Consider the following 24,500-nt stretch of genomic DNA (forward strand, 5'->3'; position numbering starts at 1 on the left):
TGAAAATTTAACCTTGTCACTCTGCAGTGAAAGTGGAACTCTAAGAACGTCCTAGTTGCTAACAGTAAAATTTGTCTTTCATTTTTTGCTTAGAGGCTATGTACTTATCCTGTAAGTGCGGTTTCTTTCACGTTTTACAGGGTCAATCCCCCTCAATCCGACAGCTGATCATGCACGCAATGGCAGAGTGGTACATGCGTGGTGAGCAGTATGACCAGGCCAAGCTCTCCCGCATTCTAGATGTAGCTCAAGACTTGAAGGTAAGAACTGTGCACAAGCTAGCTCAGTGTTTATTAGTAGGCTTACTTAGTGTAATACATATGTATCCTAATGAGGGAACATGACACATTTCCAGTTCTTAAGCCTTCAGATTTGTGGTGCTTCTCTTTTTTAAGCATCAATTTGTTCTGTTTGAATTTGTGGGGCTGAAGGTTTGTAAGGGGCTGGTCTCAGTATTATTACCTCATGATGGATAAATCCTGAATCAGAACACCAAGATCTGTTAGTATTGCCGTTTTGTCCACGCAAATTAATAGGTAAGAAATATGCAAATTAATAGGAAAATTCATTTTAAATTTATGCAAAAACTTCCAAGACTCTAATGTAGATACCTTTTTTAAATTCATATGTGGGATGGAGGCAGCACTGGCATGTATTGCCTATCCCCGATTGCTTTCGAGAAGGTACAGGTGAGCTGCAGCTTTGAACAATCGGACCAATAAAGATTGAACTTGAACGCTTGTGGCCTAATATTACCACTATGCATAGGAAAAGTCACATTTAAGCCAATATACTTTAATATGGCAGTACACTTGGAGTGAGAACCTTAATTCATCATCACATTATTTACACTTTTGCTATCTTTAATTACTATTAGATAGATCAAATGATTTGCCCAATGCAATCCAACTTTGGAAGAAAATTCTAATTAAAGTTGGTTTCGTGTTCACCAGCACATTAAGAAATTTTCGTATACCAATTGTACTACTTTATTGACTTGCTTCTCAGAGAGTTTGACTTCTTGCCAGAGCACTGTTTCACAGACTCCATGCACACTCCAGTACCAAGTCCTACTGACACTTAGTCATGTGTGAGGATTGTCTAATTATAGAAGCCATCTTGGCAATAATACTCCACTCATGTACTTCCAGCAGGGCTTCTACAAGGAGCTCCACAGTCACCCTGACTGAGATTAGCCAACTCAGCTTAGACTGGTGATTAAACAAAGGGCATTCTTTGTCTGCATGGTTTAGCTGCTCTTTGGATTAATATGCTGATCAATTGTGGGGAACCCCAACTATTATGTGCTGCTAAAATTCTAGTTGCATATTGCTGGGCGAATTGACTACTAAATAAATTTTCATTCTTGCAAGCAGCACACAGTAGCTCCACCGCTGTACCAATATTGGAAATGTATTGTATACACAGAAATTAATTTGTCAGAATTCTTTTAGCTCTAAATTTCAAACTCAGAGATAAAACAGTACCAGCAAATGCATCCTTGAAACTGGAGACTGTCAACAGTAAAGCGATTATCCTATTTTTAAACAGTATTATTCACTGTTAAAAAGGCAACTAATGTTAATGATCCAAGTCATATTGAGGGAGAAAGTGCAATTCACAAAGATAACTGAACACTTTGGATGGAAGATCTGCAGCAGTTGGCTCTGCCTTTTGGCTCTGCTCACATTTATAGCCGAACTCAGTTGTGCACAATTGGATTTGGGACCCAAACTTCTGTATGGAACGCACTTGTACTGGCACTGTTCTAAGTGTGTTATCTGGTTTGAAGACCTATCATGTGTATGTAGTGCATATATATGAAATGTATTCAGTGGGTAAGGATGCCCATGTTTGGGGCAGGTAAGTTTGATTTTAATGTGAAATTTATCTTGGGTGCACTTGTAACGGAGCCAGTGCAGGTTTAGCATAATGTTGCATCTGTTGCAAGGCAGTTAGAGGTTCTATCAGAGGAATCAAAACTTGCTGGAATTCCTTACAATGAACCTTGTGTAAATGTGCAAAGATTACAATATATTTCAAGTTTGATTTTTATCTGCTTCCCTTTGCTGCCTTGCCCAGATTGTAATTTTTGAGTCTCGGCAGGAAACCAGTATGATTGAACTAGCCAAATTGTTCACTTCCAGTCAGGGTTAGAGGGTGATCAGAAAAGATGATTGTGATTGGTATCTTGTTTATCCCTCACTGTCCCTCACTACCCTTATTCCAATGTTACTATAGTAGGCTGGGATTTACTAACTCATCGCTGACAGAGAATTGAGGCTGACTTTATTGGTCTGTTTAGATTAGCATCTTACTGATGCATCTGGAGCCTTTTCAAGACATTTTTTAGTGAGAAAATGTGTCTTGTAGTTAATGGTGCCAATTGTACAAAATGGGAATGTAATTCCCAACAGAGTAAGTGACTAGATGCTAGTCTTTTGTGCTATTATCTTAAAAACTATAGCTTTAAGGTTGGAGTAATTTATAAAACTCATGAATTTGGAACCGATTAATGAAATGATTGTATGCATGATCACCTTTTTTCTCCTTACAGGCCTTGTCTATGCTGCTAAATGGTACTCCGTTTGCCTTTGTTATTGACCTTGCTGCACTTGCATCTCGCCGAGAATACCTCAAACTTGATAAATGGTTAACTGATAAAATCCGTGAGCATGGGGTAAGTTATTAATATTAACCGTTTTATTTCTAAATGCTGTAATTAATATGTGTTTCAATGTGAAAGGTTATATTGAAAATTTGGAAATTGATGGTACTATTAAGTACTACGTCAGGGTCAGCCATAACTCAGTTGCTAACACTCTCACCGAAGTGGGAAGGTTATGGGTTTAAGTCTAACTCAAGAGACTTGAGCCCAAAAATTTAGGCTGACACTTCAGTACAGTACTGAGGGAGTACTGCGCTGTCAGAGGTGTTGTCTTTTGATATTAAACAGAGGCCCCCTCAAGTGGTCATAAAAGATTGGCTCCGTTTGCTGCCAATGCCGCACATGTACAGTTTTAGTGTTACATCGCCATGTTTACTCTTTTTTTAACGTGGGTCTGGATTTGTGGGAAAAAAGCATCAGGAGACACTATAGAAATTAATGGGAACTTACCCCATTTCAACCTCATTGTAGATGGAACAAAGTTTGTGAACCTGGAGTGATCGAGGGAGCAGGGAGAATTGGGTGGTTGTGGGTGTGGGGCAGCGGGCACCTACAGCGTTTAAAGCTGTGGCATTGACACATTTAGATGTTCAATTTTCGGTCATTCCCTATAGGTTGTTTGCAATTACACTGTAACTCATCCCATTAAATTTACACTTTCTGCAGTATTGGATGTTCATATTTGTGTTATGTTTCTCCCTTTTCAACTTTGTTAGATTATGAACTAAGTCTGTCAGAATTACTCAATACTAAAATACCATCTTGTTTGCTTACAGCATATTGTAGCAGAATTATATCCTACATGTAATCAAGGCATTAACTCCTTTCCAGCTGAGCCGAGTGATGTCTGCGTGGACCAGTGTGTGTGCACAGACAGGCATTTTACGTTGGCAGGAGACAGTGTAAAAGATTTCATGGCTCTATTTTGAAGAGCAAGGGACCTATCCTTGGCATTCTGGCCAATATTTATCACTTAATCAACATCACAAAAACAGATTATCTAGTCATTATCACATTGCTTTTTGTGGGAGCTTGCTTGTGCAACTTGGCTGCTGGATTCCCTACATTACAACAGGGACATCAGAAGTCCTTCATTGGCTTTAAAGCGCTTTGGGACATCCTATGGTTGTGAAAGGCACTTTATAATTTTTTTCTTCATTTGCACTTAAATTTAATTCTGCAGTAAATTCTGCCAAAGCAAATACTTTTGCCAGTGAGGTACTTTCATAGTCATTGTTGTAATGCAGGAAGCAATTTATTCATAGCAAGCTCCCACAAATAGCAACGTAATAATGACCAGCTAATCTGTTTATTTGATGCTTATTGAGGGATATATATTGGTTAGGTCAGAGTAGAACTCCTCTGCTTTTCAAAATGATGCCGGGGATCTTTCACATCCACTTGAAAAGGCAGGTTGGGACCTTTGTTTAACATCCTGTTCAAAAATTGGCACCTCTGACAGTGCAGTGTTCTGCAGTGGCGTGCCAGCTTAGATTTCTGTGCTCAAATCTCTGGAGTGGACTTGAACCCACAACTTGGTGTTTCTGAGGTGAGAGTGCTACCTAGTAACCCACAGCTGACACATTTCACTACTATGCAAGTGCCTCACAAATGATTCTACTTCAACTGGCTGATAAACCTCCACCTTTATAAAGTTTTCTGCAGTCTAATTTTTCTAGTGTATGGCAACACACATGCCTTGTAGCTTGATACTTAGCATTGAAAATCATGTACATTACAGAAAAAAAAGGTTGCAATCAGGAAATCAGTCTACCTTTGTGGAAGAGTGCCGAGGGCTCTGCATTGAATACAAGTTCTTGTTGGGGTTGTGATGTGGAGATACAAGTGGGATATAATTTGCAAGCTATGATCCTGTGGTTGGCTGTCATAAAAGCAAGTGGGATTATATGGTTAGCACAGTGAGGGAATAGAAGTTGTATAGACCTTTATTGAATAATTAGTTAAAACAACTTATTGACATTTTATGCTTTTAGTTGAACGCAAGATAATTAGCATTTAGTATGGATTTAAAGTTTCCAGTATTCTTCATTGGTTCTAGATTGGCTAGAGGCAGCATAAGTCTAAATAAGGCAGTTAGTGTTTTAGAATATTTCTGTACTGTGACTCCAGAACAAAAAATTCAGTAACTTGAATGGGATGGCATCTCTGCAACAAAAAAAAAACAAATATCCAGAATTACTTGTTGGGTTAACAAGAATGCATCCAAGATTTGAATGGTATTTACAGACTTCTAATATATGCTCTTCCATGGGTAATCCTGAAATCATAGTCAGCAACAATTATTACTCCCAAGTTTTAGCCAATGCTGCTGTTAATCCAAGTACCAGTTTGAGACAAGGGGTTCATATTGAGTCCTTTAATCTGCCATTTTCCACCTGTCAAAGTTGAAATGGCATACAAGAGTTATCGCTCTGGACTTTTGTATATAGCTGATAACTGGATTAAAAGCAGCATTTGGGATCTGATGGCACATGGACAACTTGCAAAAGTGAGTTGAGGGAGGCGATGGTGTAATGGTATTGTTGCTGGACCAGTAATCCAGAGATCCAGAGTAATGCTCTGGGGACCCAGGTTAAAATCCTGCCACGGCAGATGGTGGAATTTGAATTCAATGAAAGTCTGGAATTAAAAGCCTAATGATGACCGTGAAACAATTGTTGTAAAAACCCATCTGGTTCAAAATGCCATTTGACTCCAGACTCTGAACAAGGGCAATTAGCCAGTGATGCCCACATCCAATGAATAAAAAAAAGTGTATGGCTGTAAACAATTGTCAAGGTTACCAATGAAAAGATATGCATTAAAACAGATAACTGTACTTAGTAATTCAGTATATTTGAAACTCTTTGGATTGTTTCTGCGAGTCATAAGGTGTTACGTACATGCGCAGTGGAGAGGGGTTGGAGACAGAAGAGGGTGATAACTTATAACTGTGTTTTGACAGGAACCGTTTATCCAAGCATGTGTGACGTTCCTAAAGAGACGGTGTCCTTCCATTATGGGTGGACTGGCCCCAGAAAAAGAACAGCCCAAGAGTGCTCAGCTCCCTCCAGAGACACTAGCTACCATGTTGGCTTGCTTACAAGCCTGTGCAGGGTAAGAATTTCCAGTAAATCTCATAACCTGCATTACTGTTTTATTGTGCGGTGCTGCCCTCTAGGAACTATCTTGATGACAAGAGAATGCTGAAACATAAGTATGTACCTATATAGTTTGGTACCATTGAGTTGTGATTGTGCACTTGCTGCTTGTTCTTTTTCATTTCCAATTTCTTTGTTTTATTGCTGCTGTAATATAGAACATATATAATATGTGTGTGTATGTGTGTATATATATATATATATATATATATATATATATAAAATACACATAGAATATAGTGCATAACACTAACCCTGAGCAACAAAGCACAGCAAAAAAAGGTATTGATCTTTCCAGTACTCTTCCTGTTAAATCTTTCATTAGGCTTACTTGTGTTATTTGTAATTGGTTTAAAATACTTCAGAAAAACGTTTGGGGAAGGGTTGCATGTAACATACCCAAGGATCAGGGTGTCAGCATGCTCTTTACCTTCTTTCTTTAAAAACTCACAGAAAAAACAGAACTTGGGTTGGCAATTCAACTGCTGAAACCAGTTCTGTTTTTCTGTCTGATCTATACCTCAACTCCATTGATCCATATCCCTTGAGACTGTCGCCCAACAAAAATATTTTGATCTCTGTGTTGGAAAAATACAACTACCATAGCCCCTTGGGGGTAGAATAGAAAATTCTTGATTCCCGTACCCCTTATGGGAAAAGCGCTCCCTAATTTCATTTCTAAATGACCTGCCTCTAATTTTAAGGTTACACCCCTTTTTTCATGATTCCCCACCTGAACATATGAAATTGTTGGGGAGTGAAAGAACAGCTGGTCTGTCAAGTCTGCACCACACTACTGTGGTTGGACCATCATGGCAAAACACTTTCCTTCCCCCTCAATCACCTTTTCAGCTATGTAATCTTCTGGAAGGGAAAAAACCCTGGGCCAATAAGGGGAAAACATATTCTAAAAATTCATCTTCAACCCTCTTTCAATTGAAACCAAAATAAGAGATCATATGCTACCTATAAACACATTATAATGCAATTTCTTTGAGCTTTTCTGATCTGTATGCAGGATGGCATTTTAATTGTGTTAAGTGCTAAGCACCTCTCAAATGGAACAGAGGAAATAGTTTCTTTGTATTCTGATGGATCCCTCTACGCTAAACTACATAAGCCACACTTTTTCCATAAGAAATAAAAGCTGTCATAGACCACCTGGCCTGTTAAGCCTGCTCCACCATTCAGTACGATCATGGCTGATCTTGGGCTTCAACTCCATTTTCTTGCCTGCTCCCCCTACCTTTGATTCCCCGAGAGACCAAAAATCTGTTGATCCCAGCCTTAAATGTGTTCAACAATGGAGCATCCACTTTGGGGTAGAGAATTCCTAAAATTCACCACTCTTTGAGTGAAGAAATTTCTCCTCATTTTAGTCCTAAATGATTATGCCCTTATCCTGAGACTGTGCCCCCGTGTTTTAGATTCTCTGACCAGCAGAAACAATTTCTCTGACCATCCTATCAAGCCCCTTCAGAATTCTGTAGGTTTCAATGAGATCACCTCTCATTCTTCTAAACTCCAGAGGACAGAAGCCAATTTATTTGACATCTCATCATAGGACAACCCCCTCATCCCAGGGACCAATTTAGTGAATTTTTATTGTGCCGCCTCCAATGCAAGTCTATCCTTTCTTAAATATGGAGACCAAAACTGCACACACTGTTCCAGGTGTGGTCTCATTAAAACCCTATAGCAAGATTTCTTTATTCTTGCACTCCAGTCCCCTTGCAATGAAGGCCAACATGCCATTTCCTTTCCTAATTGCATGCTGCACCAGCATGCAAACTTTCAGTATTCCTTGTACAAGCACATCCAAGTCTCTTTGAACATTGACAGTTCTAAGTTTCAGACCTTTTTAAAAAAAAATTCTGCTTTTCTATTCTTAGGACCAAAGTGAATAAGCTCACACTTGCCCACAATATGTCCATTGCCACCTTGTTGTTCACTCACTTGTCTATGTCTCTTTGCAGCCTCTCTGTGTCCTCTCCACAGTTTGTTTTTCTACCTAGTTTAGTATCATCAGCAAACTTAGATACATTAGTCCTTGCCTCTTCATCTAAGTAATTAATATAGATTGTAACTAGCTGAGGCCACAGCATTGATCATTGTAGCACTCCACTATTCCATGCCTGCCAACTTGAAAAAGCCCTGTTTATGCCCACTCTCTACTTTGTATCCATTAACCAATCCTCCTTCCATGCCAAGATATTACACCCAGCTCCGTGAGCTATTATCTCATCTCTTAGCCTTTCGTGTGGCACCTTATCAAACACCTTTTGAAAATCCAGCTATACGATATCTACTGGTTCCCTTTCATCTACCCTACTAGTTACAACCTCAAAAAACTCAAAAATTTGTCAAACAGGATTTCCCTTTAATAGAACCATGTTGACTTGTTCTGTGCTTTTCTAAGTTCCATTGTTAAAACTTATTTAATAATAGATTCCAGCATTTTCCCAAAAATTGATGCTAGGCTAACTGGCCTGTAGTTCACTGTTTTCTCTCTCCTTCCTTTCTCGAAAAGCAGCGCAACATTTGCCAACTTCCAATCTGATGAGACACTTCTGAAATAGAAGGAAATGTGGAAAATCATAGCTAGCACATCTACTATCCCTGCAGCTGTCTCTTTTAGAACCCTAGGATGTAGACCATCAGGTCTTGGGGATTTGTCAGATTATAGCCCCTTAGGTTTCTCCAATACTTTTTCTCTGCTGATATTAATTTCCTTAATTTCCTCCCTCTTTTTAGCCCATAGGTTACCATCTATTTCCGGTATGAAACTTGTGTTTTCTACTGTGAAGACACACAAAATATTTGTTCAGTGCCTTTGCCATTTCCTTATTCCCCATGATAATTTCTCCTGTCTCTGCTTCTAAGGGACCAATATCTACTTCAGCAACTCTCTTCGTTTTTATATACTTTTTAAAAGCTCTTAGAATCTATTTTCATATTTCTGACTTGTTTACTCTCCTATTGTTATTTTCCCTTTTCATCAACGTTTTGGTGGCCCTTTGCTGGTTTCTAAAACACTCCCAATCCTCAGACTTCCTACTGTTTTTTTTGCAACATTGTAAGCCTCTTCTTTTAATCTAATACTATCGTTAACTTCCTGAGCAAGCCACGTATGAGCTTTTCTTACTGAGTTTTTGTTTCTGAATGGAATCTATTTTTGTTTGAAGATTTTGAATTGTTTGTTTAAATGTTTCCCACTGTTCATTTACCTCCATACCTTTTAGTCTATTTATCCAATTAACCTGAGCCAGTTCTCCCCTCATACCTGTGTAATTCTTTGTTTAAGATTCTTGTTTGTGATTGGAATATGTCACTTTCAAATTTAACATGGAGGTCGATGGTATTATGATCACTATTTCCCAGTGGATCTGACATTACTAATTAACCTTGCTTCATTACACAATATTAGATCTAAGATAGCTTTGTCCCTGGTCAGTGCCACAATGCATTGCTCCAAGAAACTGTCCCAAAAACTTTCTGCATACTTATCTTCTATACAACTCATGCCAATTTGATTGTCCCAGTCTATAGATTAAAACCTCCATAATTATTGCAATATCTTTGTTACAGGCTCCAATAATTTCTTGATTAAAGCTCTGTCCAATGGTATAATTACTATGTCTGGAAACTGCTCCATCAATGTTTTCTGACACTTGCTAATCGTGGTTTCCACCCACACTGATTCAACTTGCTGATTTTCTGAGGGTGGATACATTCTCACTAATGTCCTTGTGTCACCCTTTACTATCAGGGTTACCCCACCTCCTTTGCCATTATGTCTGTCTTTCTGAAATATTGTGTACCCTGGAATATTTATTTCCCAACCTTGACCACCTTATAATCATATTTCTGTAATAGCGATTGGACTTAAATCATTTACCTCTATTTGTGCCACTAGCTCATCTATCTTAGGAACCTTTTAATTTCAATTTATAATTTTTGTTAAACTCTCTGTCCCTTCCTGTCCCATTCTGCTTGTCCTTACCCACATTGCCAAACTGTTCCGATGCCTCGACCTTTCTCTTTAAAACAGCAAGGAGAGCCAGGAGTTCAGTTTAAAATAGCGAGGAGGGCCAGGGTATCTCTTCCATGTCTCTTTTGATTAGCCAAGTGGCTTCAATCAGGAAACATTTTACAGCTGAAGAGTACAGTTAAGACATTCGCTTTTAAAATATTTAACATCCAAATTTATTAATTTATTGGAATAGAGAGGGCTGGGCAGGTAGTGTGTTCCAGCTGTAGCATGTGAGAGCTGGTGGACGCCAGTGCGATCCATGGTGGCCACATCTGCAGCAAGTGTTGGCTGCTTGAGGAACTTCAGCTCAGAGTTGATGAGTTGGAGTCTGAGCTGCAGACACTGCGACACATTAGGGAGGGGGAGAATTCCTGGACACTGTTTAAGGAGATAGTCACACCCCTCAGATTAATTACATCAAATTTGGACCATGGGCAGGGACAGGAGGGTGTGACTGTGAGTGAGGCAGGTATGGAGATCCAGAACTTAGCTTTGGAGGAGCCTCAACCAGTGCCCTTGCCCAATAGGTACGAGGTTCTTGCCCCTGGTGTGGACGAGGGCACAGAACTGACCACAGCACCGTGGTACAGAGTGCCATTCAAGTGGGGGGAGAAAAGAGAAATGTAGTAGTAATAAGGGGTGGCATAAGGGAATAGGTACTGTTCTCTTCAGCAAAGACAGAGAAATCCCCCCTCATCGCTGTCTTAAATAGGCGACCCCTTACTCTGAGATTATGCCCTCTGCTGCTAGACTGTCCCACAAGGGGAAACAACCTCTCAGCATCTACCCTGTCAAGCCCCCTAAGAATCTTATATGTTTCAATAGGGTCACCCCCTCATTCTTCTAAACTTCAACTCTTCTAAACTCCTACTCAACCTCTCCTCATAAGAGAATCCCTCCATACCTGGGATTAGCCTAGTGAATCTTCTCTGGACTGCCTCTCTTTCCTTAGATAAGGGGAGCAAAACTGTTTACAGTATACTAGGTGTGGTCTAACTAGTGCCTTGTATAGTTTGGCAAGATTTCCCTATTTTTATACTCCATTCCCTTTGAAGTAAAGGGCAACATTCCATTTGCCTTCCTTATTACCTGCTGAACTTGTATGCTAGCTTTTTGTGATTCATGCACAAGGACCCCCAAATCCCTCTTTGCTGCAGCTTTCTGCAACCTTTCACCATTTAAATAATATTCAACTCCTCTATTCTTCCTGCCAAAGTGTATAACCTCACATTTTCCCACATTATATTCCATCTGCCACATTTTTGCCCCCTCACTTTACCTTTCTATATTGCCCTGCAGACTCTTTGTGTCATCCTCACCACCTGCCTTCCCACCTACCTTTGTGTCATCTGCAAACTTGGCAATAGTACGTTCACTTCCCTCATCTGAGCCATTAATATATATTGTAAATAACTGTGACCCCAGCACTGATCCCTGTGGCACTCCACTGGTTACAAGTTGCCATCCTGAAAATGCCCCCCTTAACCCAACTCTGTCTTCTATAAGTTAACCCATCCTCTGCCTATGCTAATTTTCTACCTCCAATACCAAGAGCCCATATCTTATTAGGTAGCCTTATGTGCGGTACCTTTTCTCGCACCTTTTGGAAATCCAAATTTATTACATCTACTGGTTCTCCTTTATCTATCCTGCTTGTTACCTCCTCAAAGTATTCTAATAAATTTGTCAGGCATGATTTCCTCTTCATGAAGCCATGCTGACTCTGCTTATTATGCAATTCTAAATGCTCTTCTATTACATTCTTTACAATAGACTCTAACATTTTCCCAATGACCAGTGTTAAGCAATTGCCCTATAGTTGGCTGTTTTTGTCTCCCTCCCTTTTTGAATACATTGGCAGTTTTCTAATCCTCTGGGACTTTTCCAGAATCTAAGGATTCTTGGAAGATTACTACCAATGCATCCACTATGTGTGTAGCTATTTCCTTTTTAATATCCAGGGATTCGACCCATCAGGTCCGGCCTTTAGTCCCATTAGTTTCCCTAGCACTTTTCCTCTAATGATAAATGTTGTATTTATTTGCTTCCCTCTCCTTTTCCCCTTGATTATTTAGCATTTTTGGAATGCTGTTGGTGTCTTCTACCATGAAGACTGATGCAAAGTATTTATTTGAATCCTCTGCCATTTCCTGGTTCCCCATTATTATTTCCCCAGCCTCATTCTCTAAGGAACCTATGTTCACTTTGGCCCCTCTCTTCCTTTTTATATATTTAAAGAAGTTCCAACTGTCCATTTTTATATTACCTGCTAGGTTACCCTCAAAGTTTATTTTCTCCCTCATTTTTTAAGTCATCTTTTGTTGGGTTTTTAAAACTTTCCAATCCTCTGGCTTACCACTAATCTTTGCCACATTGTATGTTTTTCTTTCAATTTGCTATTAATTTAAGCCATTGATTTACAGGGATGAAAAGCTGAGGCCCAAGAACAGACCCCTGCTGAACACCAATTGCCTAATTCCTTGTTATATCCTCCCAACAGTGCCAAACCCTGTCATGCTACCAAGACATGAGGACCCTCTGCCCAATGCTATCAGGGTGCAATGTCTCCCATATACATAATAAAAACAATTGTCCATCATTCATGGGCATAAGATCATAAGAAACAGGCGCAGGCGTAGATCATTCAGCCCCTCGAACCTGCTCCACTATTCAGCTGGCTGATCAGACTGTGGCTACTCCACTTTTCTGCCTTTACCACATAACCCTGGACTCCCTTGTACATCAAAAATCTGTTTAACTTGGCCTTGAATATATTCAATGACCCAACTTCCACTGGTCTCTGGGGAAGAGAATTCCCATGTCTAATAACTCATTGTCGGAAGAAATTTCTCCTCATGGTTGTCAAATAGGAGACCCCTTATTTTTAAACTTTATTTTTAAATTTAAATTGCCCCAGTAGATTCCCCCACGAGGGCAACATCTTCTCAGCATCTACCTTGACAAGCCCCCTCAGGATTTTGTTTCAATCCGATCACTTCTCATTCATCTAAACTGTAATCAGTATAGACCCATTGAGAACCTGCAAAAGGAAATCTCTTATGTGCTGCTGCCTGTGACATGGCAATGGCCCTTTTCATGTGCTCCTCACTACTAAATGGCCTTTGTGTGGGCTGTAGAGTAAGAAGTTACTGTATTAATGCACCAGAGAAATTACTGTACTAAAAAATATAAACTGTTAAAAGAATTTGTAAGTACATATTTTCCATATAAATTGAATTAAGCTATTGAGTGATTTGGCACTTATTTCTGTATTGAGTATGAAAACGTATTCAGTAGTTTGAATTGCTAATGTTGTTAAAATTTGTGTTCAACCACATGAAGCTCTGCAAAATGTCACCTGCCTTTAGGCATTATGATGCTGAAACGGATTTTTATTTGTGATGAAATGTTTCTAGCAGCACACTGTTGCCTTTTGTAGCTGTACTGGGTTATTCATCAAATGACCTAAAAAAAAAAGCAATGCAGTTTGCTGACAGCAAAACCCTGAATGCTTTATAAAAGCAGCTTGCATTATGGTTCATATGTTGAGGAGATTGGCTTAAACAGCATCTTCAGATGATTTTCCTGTTGGAGTGCATATTCTGCAACAGGTTAAGATGAGGGAGAATTAGTGAGCAGTAAATGCAAGTGTGTCCTCTTTGATGGAATGTTGAGTCCCATTCCAGCTGTTTTAACAGTGTTTGGATACATTGTTGAATGAATACTGCATTGTTACATGGTTCACATTTTCACAATGTAAACCTAATTGGATGCACAACTCAGATTTATAAGCTGTTTAAAAGTGCTTTATTGCTAATCAAGGTTAGATTTACTTTGCACAATTAACAAACCCGGCAGTCTTTGGCTGAAATAACATGTAGTGCACCTCAGCAAGCTTCTTTTTAACAGTAGGAAAGAATTAGCTTTAGATTTGGCTATATTGTTGCTTGAACTTACCCTTTCACTGGCTTTCAGTAGAAATGTTTTTGTAGATATGTCACTTAATCGTAGCTTCTATAACCTAGTAACTGTTGAGTATGTTCTTTTGTCTCGACAAAAATGATCTAACAGAAATTGTAAGGAAGGCTTGATCCTTGGGGACATCACATAACTCTGCTTCTGTTGTTGGGTGATTGTTGAATGTTATTATAATGTTGTATTTTATTTTCCTAATAGGAGTGTTTCACAGGAGTTGTCAGAGACCATTCTTACAATGGTGGCCAACTGTGGCAATGTCATGAATAAAGCCCGTCAGCCACCTCCTGGAGTAATGCCCAAGGTCCGTGCACCTAGTACCAGCAGTATAGAAACCATGTCACCTGTACAGGTACAAATAGTTAAGTGGAGCAAAATTATTTTCCTCCTTTAGGAAATATGTAAAGAGCAAATTAATGAAAAGTTATGATTTTGTGTTTGCAAGTAGACTGATAAAAGATTGTGAAAACTATTATATTTTTTAAAAAGCTCAAATTACAACATGTGCTTATTTGTAATTTAATGTGGTACAAATATCAGGTTCAATTTTCATTTTGTTGCAAAATGGCTGACCTTATTCTGAGATTTTCTGTTCTAAAGTGGGAATTTATATTTGACGTGAAACTGAGGGGTCTTCAAGTCAAAGTTGTACTTTATACTCTGCAGATCTTAAATAAGGATTTTAATCACAAAGTTCATATAACATCAATTAAGCAATTATACTTGAATGTGGTGACTTCTATCATGAGTTTACAGCCTTATTACTAACCCACTTGTCCATCCCACTGTATATTCAGCAAGTATTCATATGGCACCTTCTAACGTTGAAGAATTTTCCAAGACACTTTGCATTTCAGCTCTATGCATCAGCAGGCAGCGCTTTCTAAATTCTGCTTTAAAAAGGAAAAAAACTGAGAGAAATGCCATAGATGCTCATTCCGAAATAAAAACAGGAACTTTGGAAACACTCGGGTTAGGCAATGTATGTGAAGGAAGGAAGGGTCTATGATAAACACATGACTACAAATGCAATTGTCAGCCTCTGACTTCAGTGTTAAAGTTAATGACTCCCATCCACTTGATAAATTTCATAGTTCTGATATTATTTAATTCATGGGATGTGGGCATCGCTGGCAAGGCCAGCATTTATTGCTCCTCCGTAATTGCCCTTGAGAAGAAGGTGTTGAGGTGTCATCGTGAACCACTGCAATTCATGTAGTCTAGGTACACCCACAGTGCTGTTAGGGAGGGAATTCCAGGATTTTGACTCAGCGACAGTGAAGGAACAGCGATATATTTCCAAGTCAGGATGGTGAATGGCTTTATGGGGATCTTCCAGGTGGTGGTGTTCCCATGCATTTGCTGCCCTTGTACCTCTAGATAGTAATGGTTGTGGGTTTGGAAGGTGCTGTCTAAGGAGCCTTGGTGAGTTCCTGCATTGCATCTTGTAGACGGTACGCACTGCTGCCAATGTGTGTCAACAGTGGAGGGAATGAACGTTTGTGAATGGGGTGCCAATCAAGTGGGCTGCTTTCTCCTGGATGGTGTTGAGCTTCTTGAGTGTTGTTGGAGCTGGACTCATCCAGGCAAGTGTGGAGTGTTCCATCACAGTCCTGACTTGAATCTGCATGAGGGTGTGATGCAATTGATTTCCCCATTTGATGCAGGGATCTCATCTCTATTAATAAATACCATTGCTGTACACCACACCTTCAGTTTCCTGTGCCTCTCACCTCACCCCCCTCCCCACAAAGTAAACAACTGAATTCCATTGGGCATAGAGGTCCTGAACCTTCCCCTTGACCTGCATGTTTAATAGTCTGACATGCCAGTCCCCGTCAAGTCTACATTCTGGATTTGATGTGAAAGTTCCAGGAAACCCTGTCTACCAATTATAGATGTACTTCTAGTTTCTTTCCAAAGCGTGCTTGTTGTATAGTTTTTGCCTTTCCTCCATCATGCATCACCACCGTCCCTTGTATGATTTATGGTTGGGGCTTCTAATCCAGTGGAATCTGGGCAAGATAGCCAATTCGGTGCAGGGTAGAGGTGCCCATCCTGGCCTCATTTTCCTTCGAACTCATGATGGACCAGTGAGGTCATTTTTGTTGTAAGGAATCTGTTGAAGCCCCACATCTAGCTCCCAGTCTCTCTGGGCTTTGAGATGAATGTTTAGATATCTAAAAGGAAAGAAAGACATGCAAAGCTGAGAAGACAGATGGTAGGAGAGGCTTGTAGAAAGAACGAAAAAAACACTTGCTCGAGCTCTGAAAATCTTTGCTTCAAGTGGCAACCAAGAGAGAATACAAAAAAAAAAAATTGCTTGTTGTGGGTTTTCCTTTCAGAACCTGAATCCAAAAACCCACAGATACACCCCAGTTTGTACTGTTGGTTAATCTCTTGATGTGATATGTATCTTGAGGTGATACAGGCACATCAATCTGAATCTGCCTCGCAACTCCTGGGTTCGGGATGAGAAGGTGGCCAGGGTTTATGTTCCTAGTCTTTTAAGCCCTGCTGGAAATACTTGTGTAGACAATGAGTGAGGACAGGATTGGGTCAGTTGTGATACCTTTCTTTCGTCATGGCCAGATAGACTGCTGATGCTGACTTTCAGAGATCACAGGTGAGCAGCCACAATTTGGACAATGTTACAGACGACAGCCAGCTTCTAATACGTAATAAGGAGCCAACTGCTTGGGGTAGATTGAAATTGCTGCCAGTGGTGGAAATAAGTTACCATTTGAAGAAGGTAGAGGTTTAAGTTTTGGGTAGGATTCTTGAGTAGAATTGACTACTTTTGTGTACCCATTAACAATAATGAAAGCTGACAGCACAGACATGTTAGGTTCAAACATACGGAATATATTTAAGATGTTCTTAATTAATGGGGGTTGTCTTTCAGAGGACCTGGATCCATTTGCGTTGCCAAGTAGCCTTCCCCCCCCTTTTTGCTCAGATATAATTATGCAAATTCAATGATAGTGCCTTCTCACTATTTTCCTCTTCCTTGCTCTACTCTCCATTTCGGTATTCCTTCATCTGGGGAGTGAGTTCCTTGGAACCTTATTACTCGTAGTGCAGTCAGTGCTCAGTACCAGCAGTAGCGTAAAGCTAAAGCTGCCATTTCTTATAAAGATAAGACGTTTCTTAACCAGGTTGGGGCAATTGTAGTGGTTAGGTGGTTGGTAGGGAAGGGGAGAGAGAAGTGGGTGGGTAAGAGATAATTGACTTAGAGACCGTAGGTAATGCTTCAATATTCTCTCCCTGTGGGCAAATGTACATTGTTTACACTTCTCAAAATTACTCATCTTAACAAAGGTTTTGGTAGCTTAAGCTAAACCAAGCATGTGTTTAAATTTTAATAAACTTTCTTCTAAAGCAGGTTTTTCTTATTTCCCCCTTCCTCCCCCTCACCGCCACCACCACCCCACCCCCTTCCTCTCCTCACCCTCTCTTTTGTAGATTGACCCTTTGTCTGGCATGGCTTCGTTGACTATCGGTGGATCAGCTGCATCTCTCACTCCAAGTATGCAGGGTTTCACTACTAACCTGAGTTCTGCATTCAACACCCCTCAATCACCAGCAAAAGCCTTTCCTCCACTCTCTACACCAAACCAGACAACTCCTTTCAGTGGAATTGGTGGTCTTCCTTCTCAGCTCCCAGGTTAGACAACCCCAAAAATGCTTGTGTGATAGCCTGCTGTGGTCAAATGTAATTGTCCATGTAAGCATACAAATACAGTGATAACCTATAAAATTATTTCCACTCTATTAAATAAGTAAATTAGGTTCACATGTCAGGCTGAGTTGTGAAGTTGCGATACGTTCTGTTGCAGTAGCATTTTAAACATTTTGCAGTACAACGTATTATAAGTTTAGCGATCCTTATGCATGATGGAGATATAGGGCATTACCAAGGTCGACCCTTGAGGACTTCCTCAGAATGGCTTTATTCATGAGCTGAGGTATTTCACTGGGTTCTATCATGCAATGCCTAAATCACTAACTGCTCAGCTGCATTTTGGTGCAGAAATATGGTGAAATAGCTAATTTTACAAGCTGATTTATTTTCATGTACCATGTAGTAATGGCTTGATTTTTGAACATATTAAGAACTACTTTGTGCATCATTACCCTCTGTTCAGATCAACTTGTTTCTCTGTCCAATATTAACTTATCTGCTGAATTCAGTAACTTGAGTTTTGCTTGATTGATTCTGTGCTGATAAGAATGTCACATTCTCAGTACCTTTATGTACTACTTAGCATGCATTATCCATATTAAGCCACTTCCAAGTCTAGAGAAACATAGGTCACACATTTGAAGCTGCAACTCTCAAAACCAGTTCCAACATGATTTGCTACAGTGGTGATTTTTAAAAAAATATTTTTCTTTCCAACTATTGCCTTGTTGAGTGAGATTGTGACGTATTTCAGGCAGGTTTGTATGTGTCAGGCCCAATCACAGTTAGATGGAAGCTGCTTAAACTCAGTAACATGTAGGACTCTTCCATCAATCATGTCCAGGCTTGTCCAACCCGCGGCCTTCAGGCTGCAATGCCCCTCATGGCCCCGGAACAATCATTATAAAACAGTAAGACGGCTCAGTGCGTTTGAAGATTTCTTCAGGGTCCTGCTTCTCCAATCACATCTGTTTTTCTCCCATGTTTACTGCTGATAGGCTCGCTATTGAGGTGAGGGTTGGTGGGGTGGTGTGAGAGGGCATTTGGGGAGGTGTGAGGCCGGGGGCTGAGGGGACGCATGTGCTTGCGTGTCTGTCGGGGGTGGGGGAGGGGGTGGTGATAGGGAGGGGAGTGTGTGTGTCTGACTCACTCCTGGTTGCAGGGATCTCGTTCACCCCTACCCCCTCACACCAACAGGCAATCTCAGTGGGTGAGAGTAAGTGAGCAAGCTCGCATCCTGAGACTTGGAGTTTGCTGGGCGCACACACTCCCACCCTTTCAAACTTGAATGGTTGTCTATTTATTCCTCATTTTTAATTATCAATTTACTGTTGAGTTGTTTTTGCTCAGCAAGTTGTTCCCAATCATACGTCAGCCCTTTTGAATTTCATGTTTAATGTTGCGCCAAACCTTACCTTTCTGAAATTTGCTCATCAGCCCCTCCAAATGTGGGAAAAATTGAAACGTGGCCCCCTGACAAGAGAAGGTTGGACAAGCCTGGTCCAGTCTGTTTGTTCCCAGGTTCTACAAGTGAAAGGATAAGAGTGCTAATTCTTTTCCTTTCCATTCACCCCTCCTAATGTCTTAAACCACTGAAATGACTTGATTTTAATGCAGGTTTCTAAAATTTGCATGCTCAGTTAGATAAAGAGTTATATGTTTTGAAGGTAGTTTCAAAACAGAAAAAATAGGCAAAACTTCAATTTACAAATAATTTAAATGGTTGTTTTCAGAAATGCACATTCATTTAAAGTGATGTGCAGAGATTCAATGCTAATTTCATTTTCATGTACCCCCTAGTAAGAGCCTGATATTTTAACATATTAACTATTTTCTGGATCATCATCTCTCTGTTTAGGTCATCTTGTTTGTCCACCCAGTATTAACTCACCTGTTGTGTTCAGTAATTTGTGTTGCTTTGATTTTTTTGATGACAATGTTTTTTAAATCCAATGCTTTGTGATGTTTTTGGTGATGAGACCCCTTTGCAGCTATTGATGCACTCCGTGATCCCCATCCTAATTTCTGAAGGACAGAGAGCTACCAAAAAGAAACTATTGTTTTCGCACAAATCATTTTTTATTAATACGCAGTAACAGAGATAATGTGCTTGGAAATCAAAAATGCAGAGAAACACTGAAATCTGATGAAACCTCAAGTACACAAATTTGAAAGTCTATGATTAACCCACCCCTTGCAAATGTGCAACATATGATGCAGTCCTCTGAAGGACGTTTAGTGCATTTTTGTCCCACCTTAGTGGTACTTCTGTATGGAATGCATGCTTTGGAGTAATTTACATCATGGGAAAATACACTACTGTGCACTAAAGAGCTCTGTTCAATTGTCGAAGTTGGTTAAATGTCGGTCTTGCTGTCGGCGACAGGACCTGGGCCTGTCACACATGGAAGCCTTTGTATCAAAGTTAGCGCATTGGACTTAAGACAGGTTTGTTCTCCTTATAATCATAACTGGAGGAATTTTAAGTACTTGACATAACACCACCTTTGAACTTGTATTTTATTCATTCAGCTGTTGTGTAAGCAAGTCAATAGTTCTAGATTAAATTTGTCAGAATTGGGGCATTTAGGTAATCCAATCAAGCTGCTCTTTTAAAAGTGATACATGAAAGAAATTTTTTAGCCTCCACATTTCATCGTCCAAGCCCACATCCACCTTCTCATCTCTGTGAATATAAATCTTTATCTGTAAGGAACCTTTACCTGCAGGAACCTCACAGGCTGCTGTCCTATGTTGGTTCACAAGAGAGTCCCAAGTGATGGGTGCTTCTCATTGACCAGTGAGTTTATTTTTTTGGAAATGTACTGACCCAGCAGACCCCAGGCGTTCACTTACTACTTTAAATCCAGTTTTTATGTGGTCTTTAAATTCTGGGTTTCTTTTGGAAGTAGGAATGAAAGATATGCTGTGTAGCTTTAACATAGAAACTAGGAGCAGGAGTAGGCCATTTGACCTTTTGAACCTGTTCCGCAATTTAACATGATCATGGCTGATCCTCTATCTCAATGCCATATTCCTGCTGTCTCTCCAAACTCCTTGATGCCCCTAATATCCAAAAAATTATCAATTTCTTTCTTTAATATACTCAGTGACTCGGCTTCTATAGCCTTCTGTGGAAAAAGAATTCCACAGGTTGACCACTCTGAGTGAAGAAATCCGATCCTAAATGGCCTGCCCCGTATCCTGAGACCGTGGCCCCTGGTTCCAGACTCCCCAACCAGGGGAAATATCCTCCCTACATCCAGTCTGTTCAGCCCTGTTAGAATTTTATGTTTCAATCAGATCCCCTCTCATTCTTCGAAACTCTAGTGAATACAGGCCCAATTGAACCAATCTCTCCTCATAAACAGTCTTGCTATCCCCAGTATCATCCCAGTGAACCTTTGCTGCACTTGCTGTATGGCAAGTATATCCTTTCTTAGGTAAAGAGACCAAAACTGCATGCAGCACTCCAGGTGTGGTCTCATCAAGGCCCTGTATAACTGCAGTAAGACATCCCTACTTCTGAACTCAAATCCTCTTGCAGTGAAGGTCACCATAACATTTGCCTTCCTAATTTCTTGCTGTACCTGCCTATTTACTTTCATTTACTGGTGTACGAGGACACCCAGATCCCTTTGTACATCCATTAACTCTGCAGCAGTCACTTGAGGGGAGAAAAAAATTGAAGAATGTCATAGATCAGCGAGCAGGCTCACCAAAGAATAAACCCAAAACTATTGACTGGCTAAGATCACCCGGTCTCTGTCATAAACTACTACGATGAACGTGAAACCAGTGCATGATTCACTATCCCTGTGGAGAAATGTTCTGCTGAGGCTTGGCTTGCTTTAAATACATTTGCCAGTTGACTGTCCTGTATTCTGGAACCTAGCATCCAGTCAGTCAGTTTGAAGAATGTTGTGCTAGCCAGAAGGATTGTTCTGGAAAGGAGGAGGTGAAGAGAATTCTGCATTATGGGACTGCTTCTGATGGTGAAACCAACAAGAACAGTGTGGCACCCTTGTTAACTTCCTGACTGAGCCTAAGGATAGGCTGATAAAAGCTGTAACATTTTTTGATGGGAAACCTTATTTGATTTTATACCTACAGGTAGCTTGGGTACAGGGAGTTTGACTGGCATGGGAACTGGTGGACTTGCACTACCAACTGTGAACACTGATCCCTTTGGACAGCGAAAGATGAGCACATCTGGACTGAACCCACAGACATTCCAGCAGAGTAAGATGAAACCTTGTAAGTGGTTGTGTTGTCTGTGACTGTTGTGAGAGTGTGGCCTAGCTAGCTTATTCTGTCACCTTGGTTTTCAGATAACTAGTCTTCACAGAGCGATACATGCAACCAGGGCTCAAAATAGATTTCCTTAGACAATGAATCAAAGTGGTTTTGCGTATTGACAGTTTTATTTATATGCTCTGACATACTATTACTAGTTATCCTAGTACATTTTTAGTAACACTGGAATCAGAAGCTGCACGGATTGATCTCATCATAGGAACGAGCAATAAATGCTTGAATTGCCTGTGATGCCCACATTCCATGAATGAATAAAAAGATCATACTGGGTCCATTTTAAAATGAGTATATCTATACTCCAGTATACCTATGTCGTGTGTATCAACAACTACTGAATAACATAGTCAAAGTTGAAAGGTTGTAATAGAAAGCAAGGAAGTTGTTTCTACCAACAGCTAATAGTTCTTTCACAAAGAAACCAGATTAGCAGAAAAGTAGATGTGAATCCATATTAGCTGACATGTGTGATTCAGGTAATTGGCTGCTGAGCCAGCAGTTTACGGAAAATCACAAGGCCTGATGGTAAACTACTTCTACAGATCACCTTTAGAAAGTTGGATAATTTTTAAGTACCATTGAAAGTAAGATGAAGTTTGAAGTCTTATTCTGTCTTAATCCCTCTTTCTAAAGAAACTCCTGCATCCAAAAACAAGAAAGCTGCTTAGTGTCTGAGAGAATCCAAAATCTAGCAGCAAAATTGGAAGGTTTGGGATTATCAGTCGATACTCATTCAGCAATTGCTGCTTTCGAGCTTTGCATTAAGCTTGGCTGAAGCAATATAGGAGGCTGAACAAAAAGGTTGAGATTATGACCAAGATTTTGGGCTGGGGCTAGAGGATGAAGATTGATGCTTGGGGGAAGTAGAGTTTTGTCCTTCTCTTCTACCTTTTTTGTGATAAAGAACTCACTGCCTCTTACACTAGTGCTGAAAAGTGTAACATTGAGATATCTCTATCCTGAGCCTATTTTGAGTGTTGTTTTAGGTTGCTCAGGTGGATGCATGCATTGTTATGAATGCTTGTCTGCATGTTTGTGAAATGCCAGCCCATGTTGGAATTTATCAACACCACAGTTTTCCTGTTCAATTATAAGAATTAACACTACATGACAGAAGTACTAACCAATTTGGTATTCATTTTAGATTAAAAAAAAACACTCACAATCCAAATCCATTATATCTGTTCCTTCGCTGATGAATTCTTGCCAAGTAATTTTTACTTAAATCAGTTAACTTTTGAAAAATAGATCCTTTCTGCTTTAACCTACCAAAATGCACCAAATTAAAAGCAACACATTTCTGGAAATGTTTGTTCTGTAAGGAATCCTTAAACTTGTTTTATTTTGCCTCACTGAGAGTTCAGCAAAATGCTCTGCCAAAGTGGTTATTCATTTGTGCATCAGTGAAAGTGAAACTTGTGCAGTACACAAGTCAGATCCTGGTCTCTGTAAAAATTTGTGGCTCATTTATCATTCTCAGCAAATGGAAGTGTTTGGAATTGGTTTCAATTGATTTTTAACTCTCAAACTCTACAAGTGTTGTCTAGAAAAGAGCAAGGTTAATTTTCACCCAGCAATCTCTAATTATAAACTTTGTTTTCTTGAGTTTTCTTCTCTTCTAAAGGTATTGAACCCTTTATCAGCTTCGTGGGTGCACCCCCTTCAACCCATTATTATTCATGTGCAATCCTTATTTTGTTGGCACTTGCAACCATTCATCTACTTTAGAAGCATAGGGACCAGGTGTATGCCATGCAGCACCTTGAGCCTGTTTTGCAGATAAGAGCCAAATTCCCTTTGTGTTTTCCCATATCAGGATTTCGGTGCACATGAGGGAATTGAACTTGCATCCATCTGCTCAGTGGGTCTTTGTGCCTATCACTCCAGTGTTCTCTCATTGTATTAGTTGTGTCTGTTGCCAAGTGAAATTGCAGAATGGGGAGATTTATTAGGTAGGATGGATTGCCCATTATTCACACACACAAGTAACTTTTCTTCCCCAGGGTGGCAATAGTTAGGGAAGGGGGAGTAGGTGCGGGGTGCGATCTCAAATCTGAATCTTGTGTTCACATGGTTAACAAGTGTGATTTCAAATGGAACCAATTTGAAATACTTACAGTGCAAAATATTGCAGCTTATTTGTAACAGTTTCTTCAAACAACAATTGCATCATTTGTTTATTAATTCTGTGAAGATGATCCAATGCTGACAAAAACCATGCACGTTGTTTATATGTCAGTCTGTTGCTTTGCACGTACTGTTGAGCAATAGTTATCAAGTAGATTTTGATGAGGTTTATTCCCTGTTTTTTGCTGTCCCACACAGCTGACCTCTCTCAGGTATGGCCAGAGGCAAATCAGCACTTTAGCAAGGAGATCGATGATGAAGCAAACAGCTATTTCCAACGTATCTACAACCATCCACCCCATCCTACCATGTCTGTTGATGAGGTGAGTATCCATTATCACTGAATGTTTAAAATCCATTTACCGGCAATTTAGGTGCATTGCATGAGTTAATTTGAGTACAAAATACCCTTGAATAGGCTAAGTGCATAAGTCTTCAAGACACTGTTGCTTCAGGTTCTTTCATAATCTTTTCTAATTTGCCTGTCTGATAAGTTTCCATGAGCAAGTTAGAGGTAGAATGTTAAGATATTTCAAG

The 24,500-nt window shown here is 39.9% G+C and overlaps 1 protein-coding gene across 8 annotated transcripts in view; it reads left to right on the forward strand.

Moving 5' to 3' along the window:
* cnot1 (CCR4-NOT transcription complex, subunit 1) overlaps positions 1–24,500 on the forward strand; it is a 195,582-nt gene that overhangs the window by 81,516 nt on the left and 89,566 nt on the right. For 6 of the 8 annotated variants that reach the window (XM_041190966.1, XM_041190967.1, XM_041190972.1 and 3 more), the window contains 7 exons: positions 141–260; positions 2,558–2,680; positions 5,634–5,785; positions 14,039–14,189; positions 17,303–17,504; positions 21,636–21,779; positions 24,162–24,286. In XM_041190966.1, coding sequence (XP_041046900.1) covers positions 141–260; positions 2,558–2,680; positions 5,634–5,785; positions 14,039–14,189; positions 17,303–17,504; positions 21,636–21,779; positions 24,162–24,286 — 1,017 coding nt within the window. The remainder of the gene's footprint in view (positions 1–140; positions 261–2,557; positions 2,681–5,633; positions 5,786–14,038; positions 14,190–17,302; positions 17,505–21,635; positions 21,780–24,161; positions 24,287–24,500) is intronic. The other 2 variants (XM_041190971.1, XM_041190973.1) reach the window with 1 other exon arrangement.

This window comes from Carcharodon carcharias, chromosome 7 (genome assembly GCF_017639515.1).
Source record: "Carcharodon carcharias isolate sCarCar2 chromosome 7, sCarCar2.pri, whole genome shotgun sequence".
Taxonomy (NCBI): Eukaryota; Metazoa; Chordata; class Chondrichthyes; order Lamniformes; family Lamnidae; genus Carcharodon; species Carcharodon carcharias.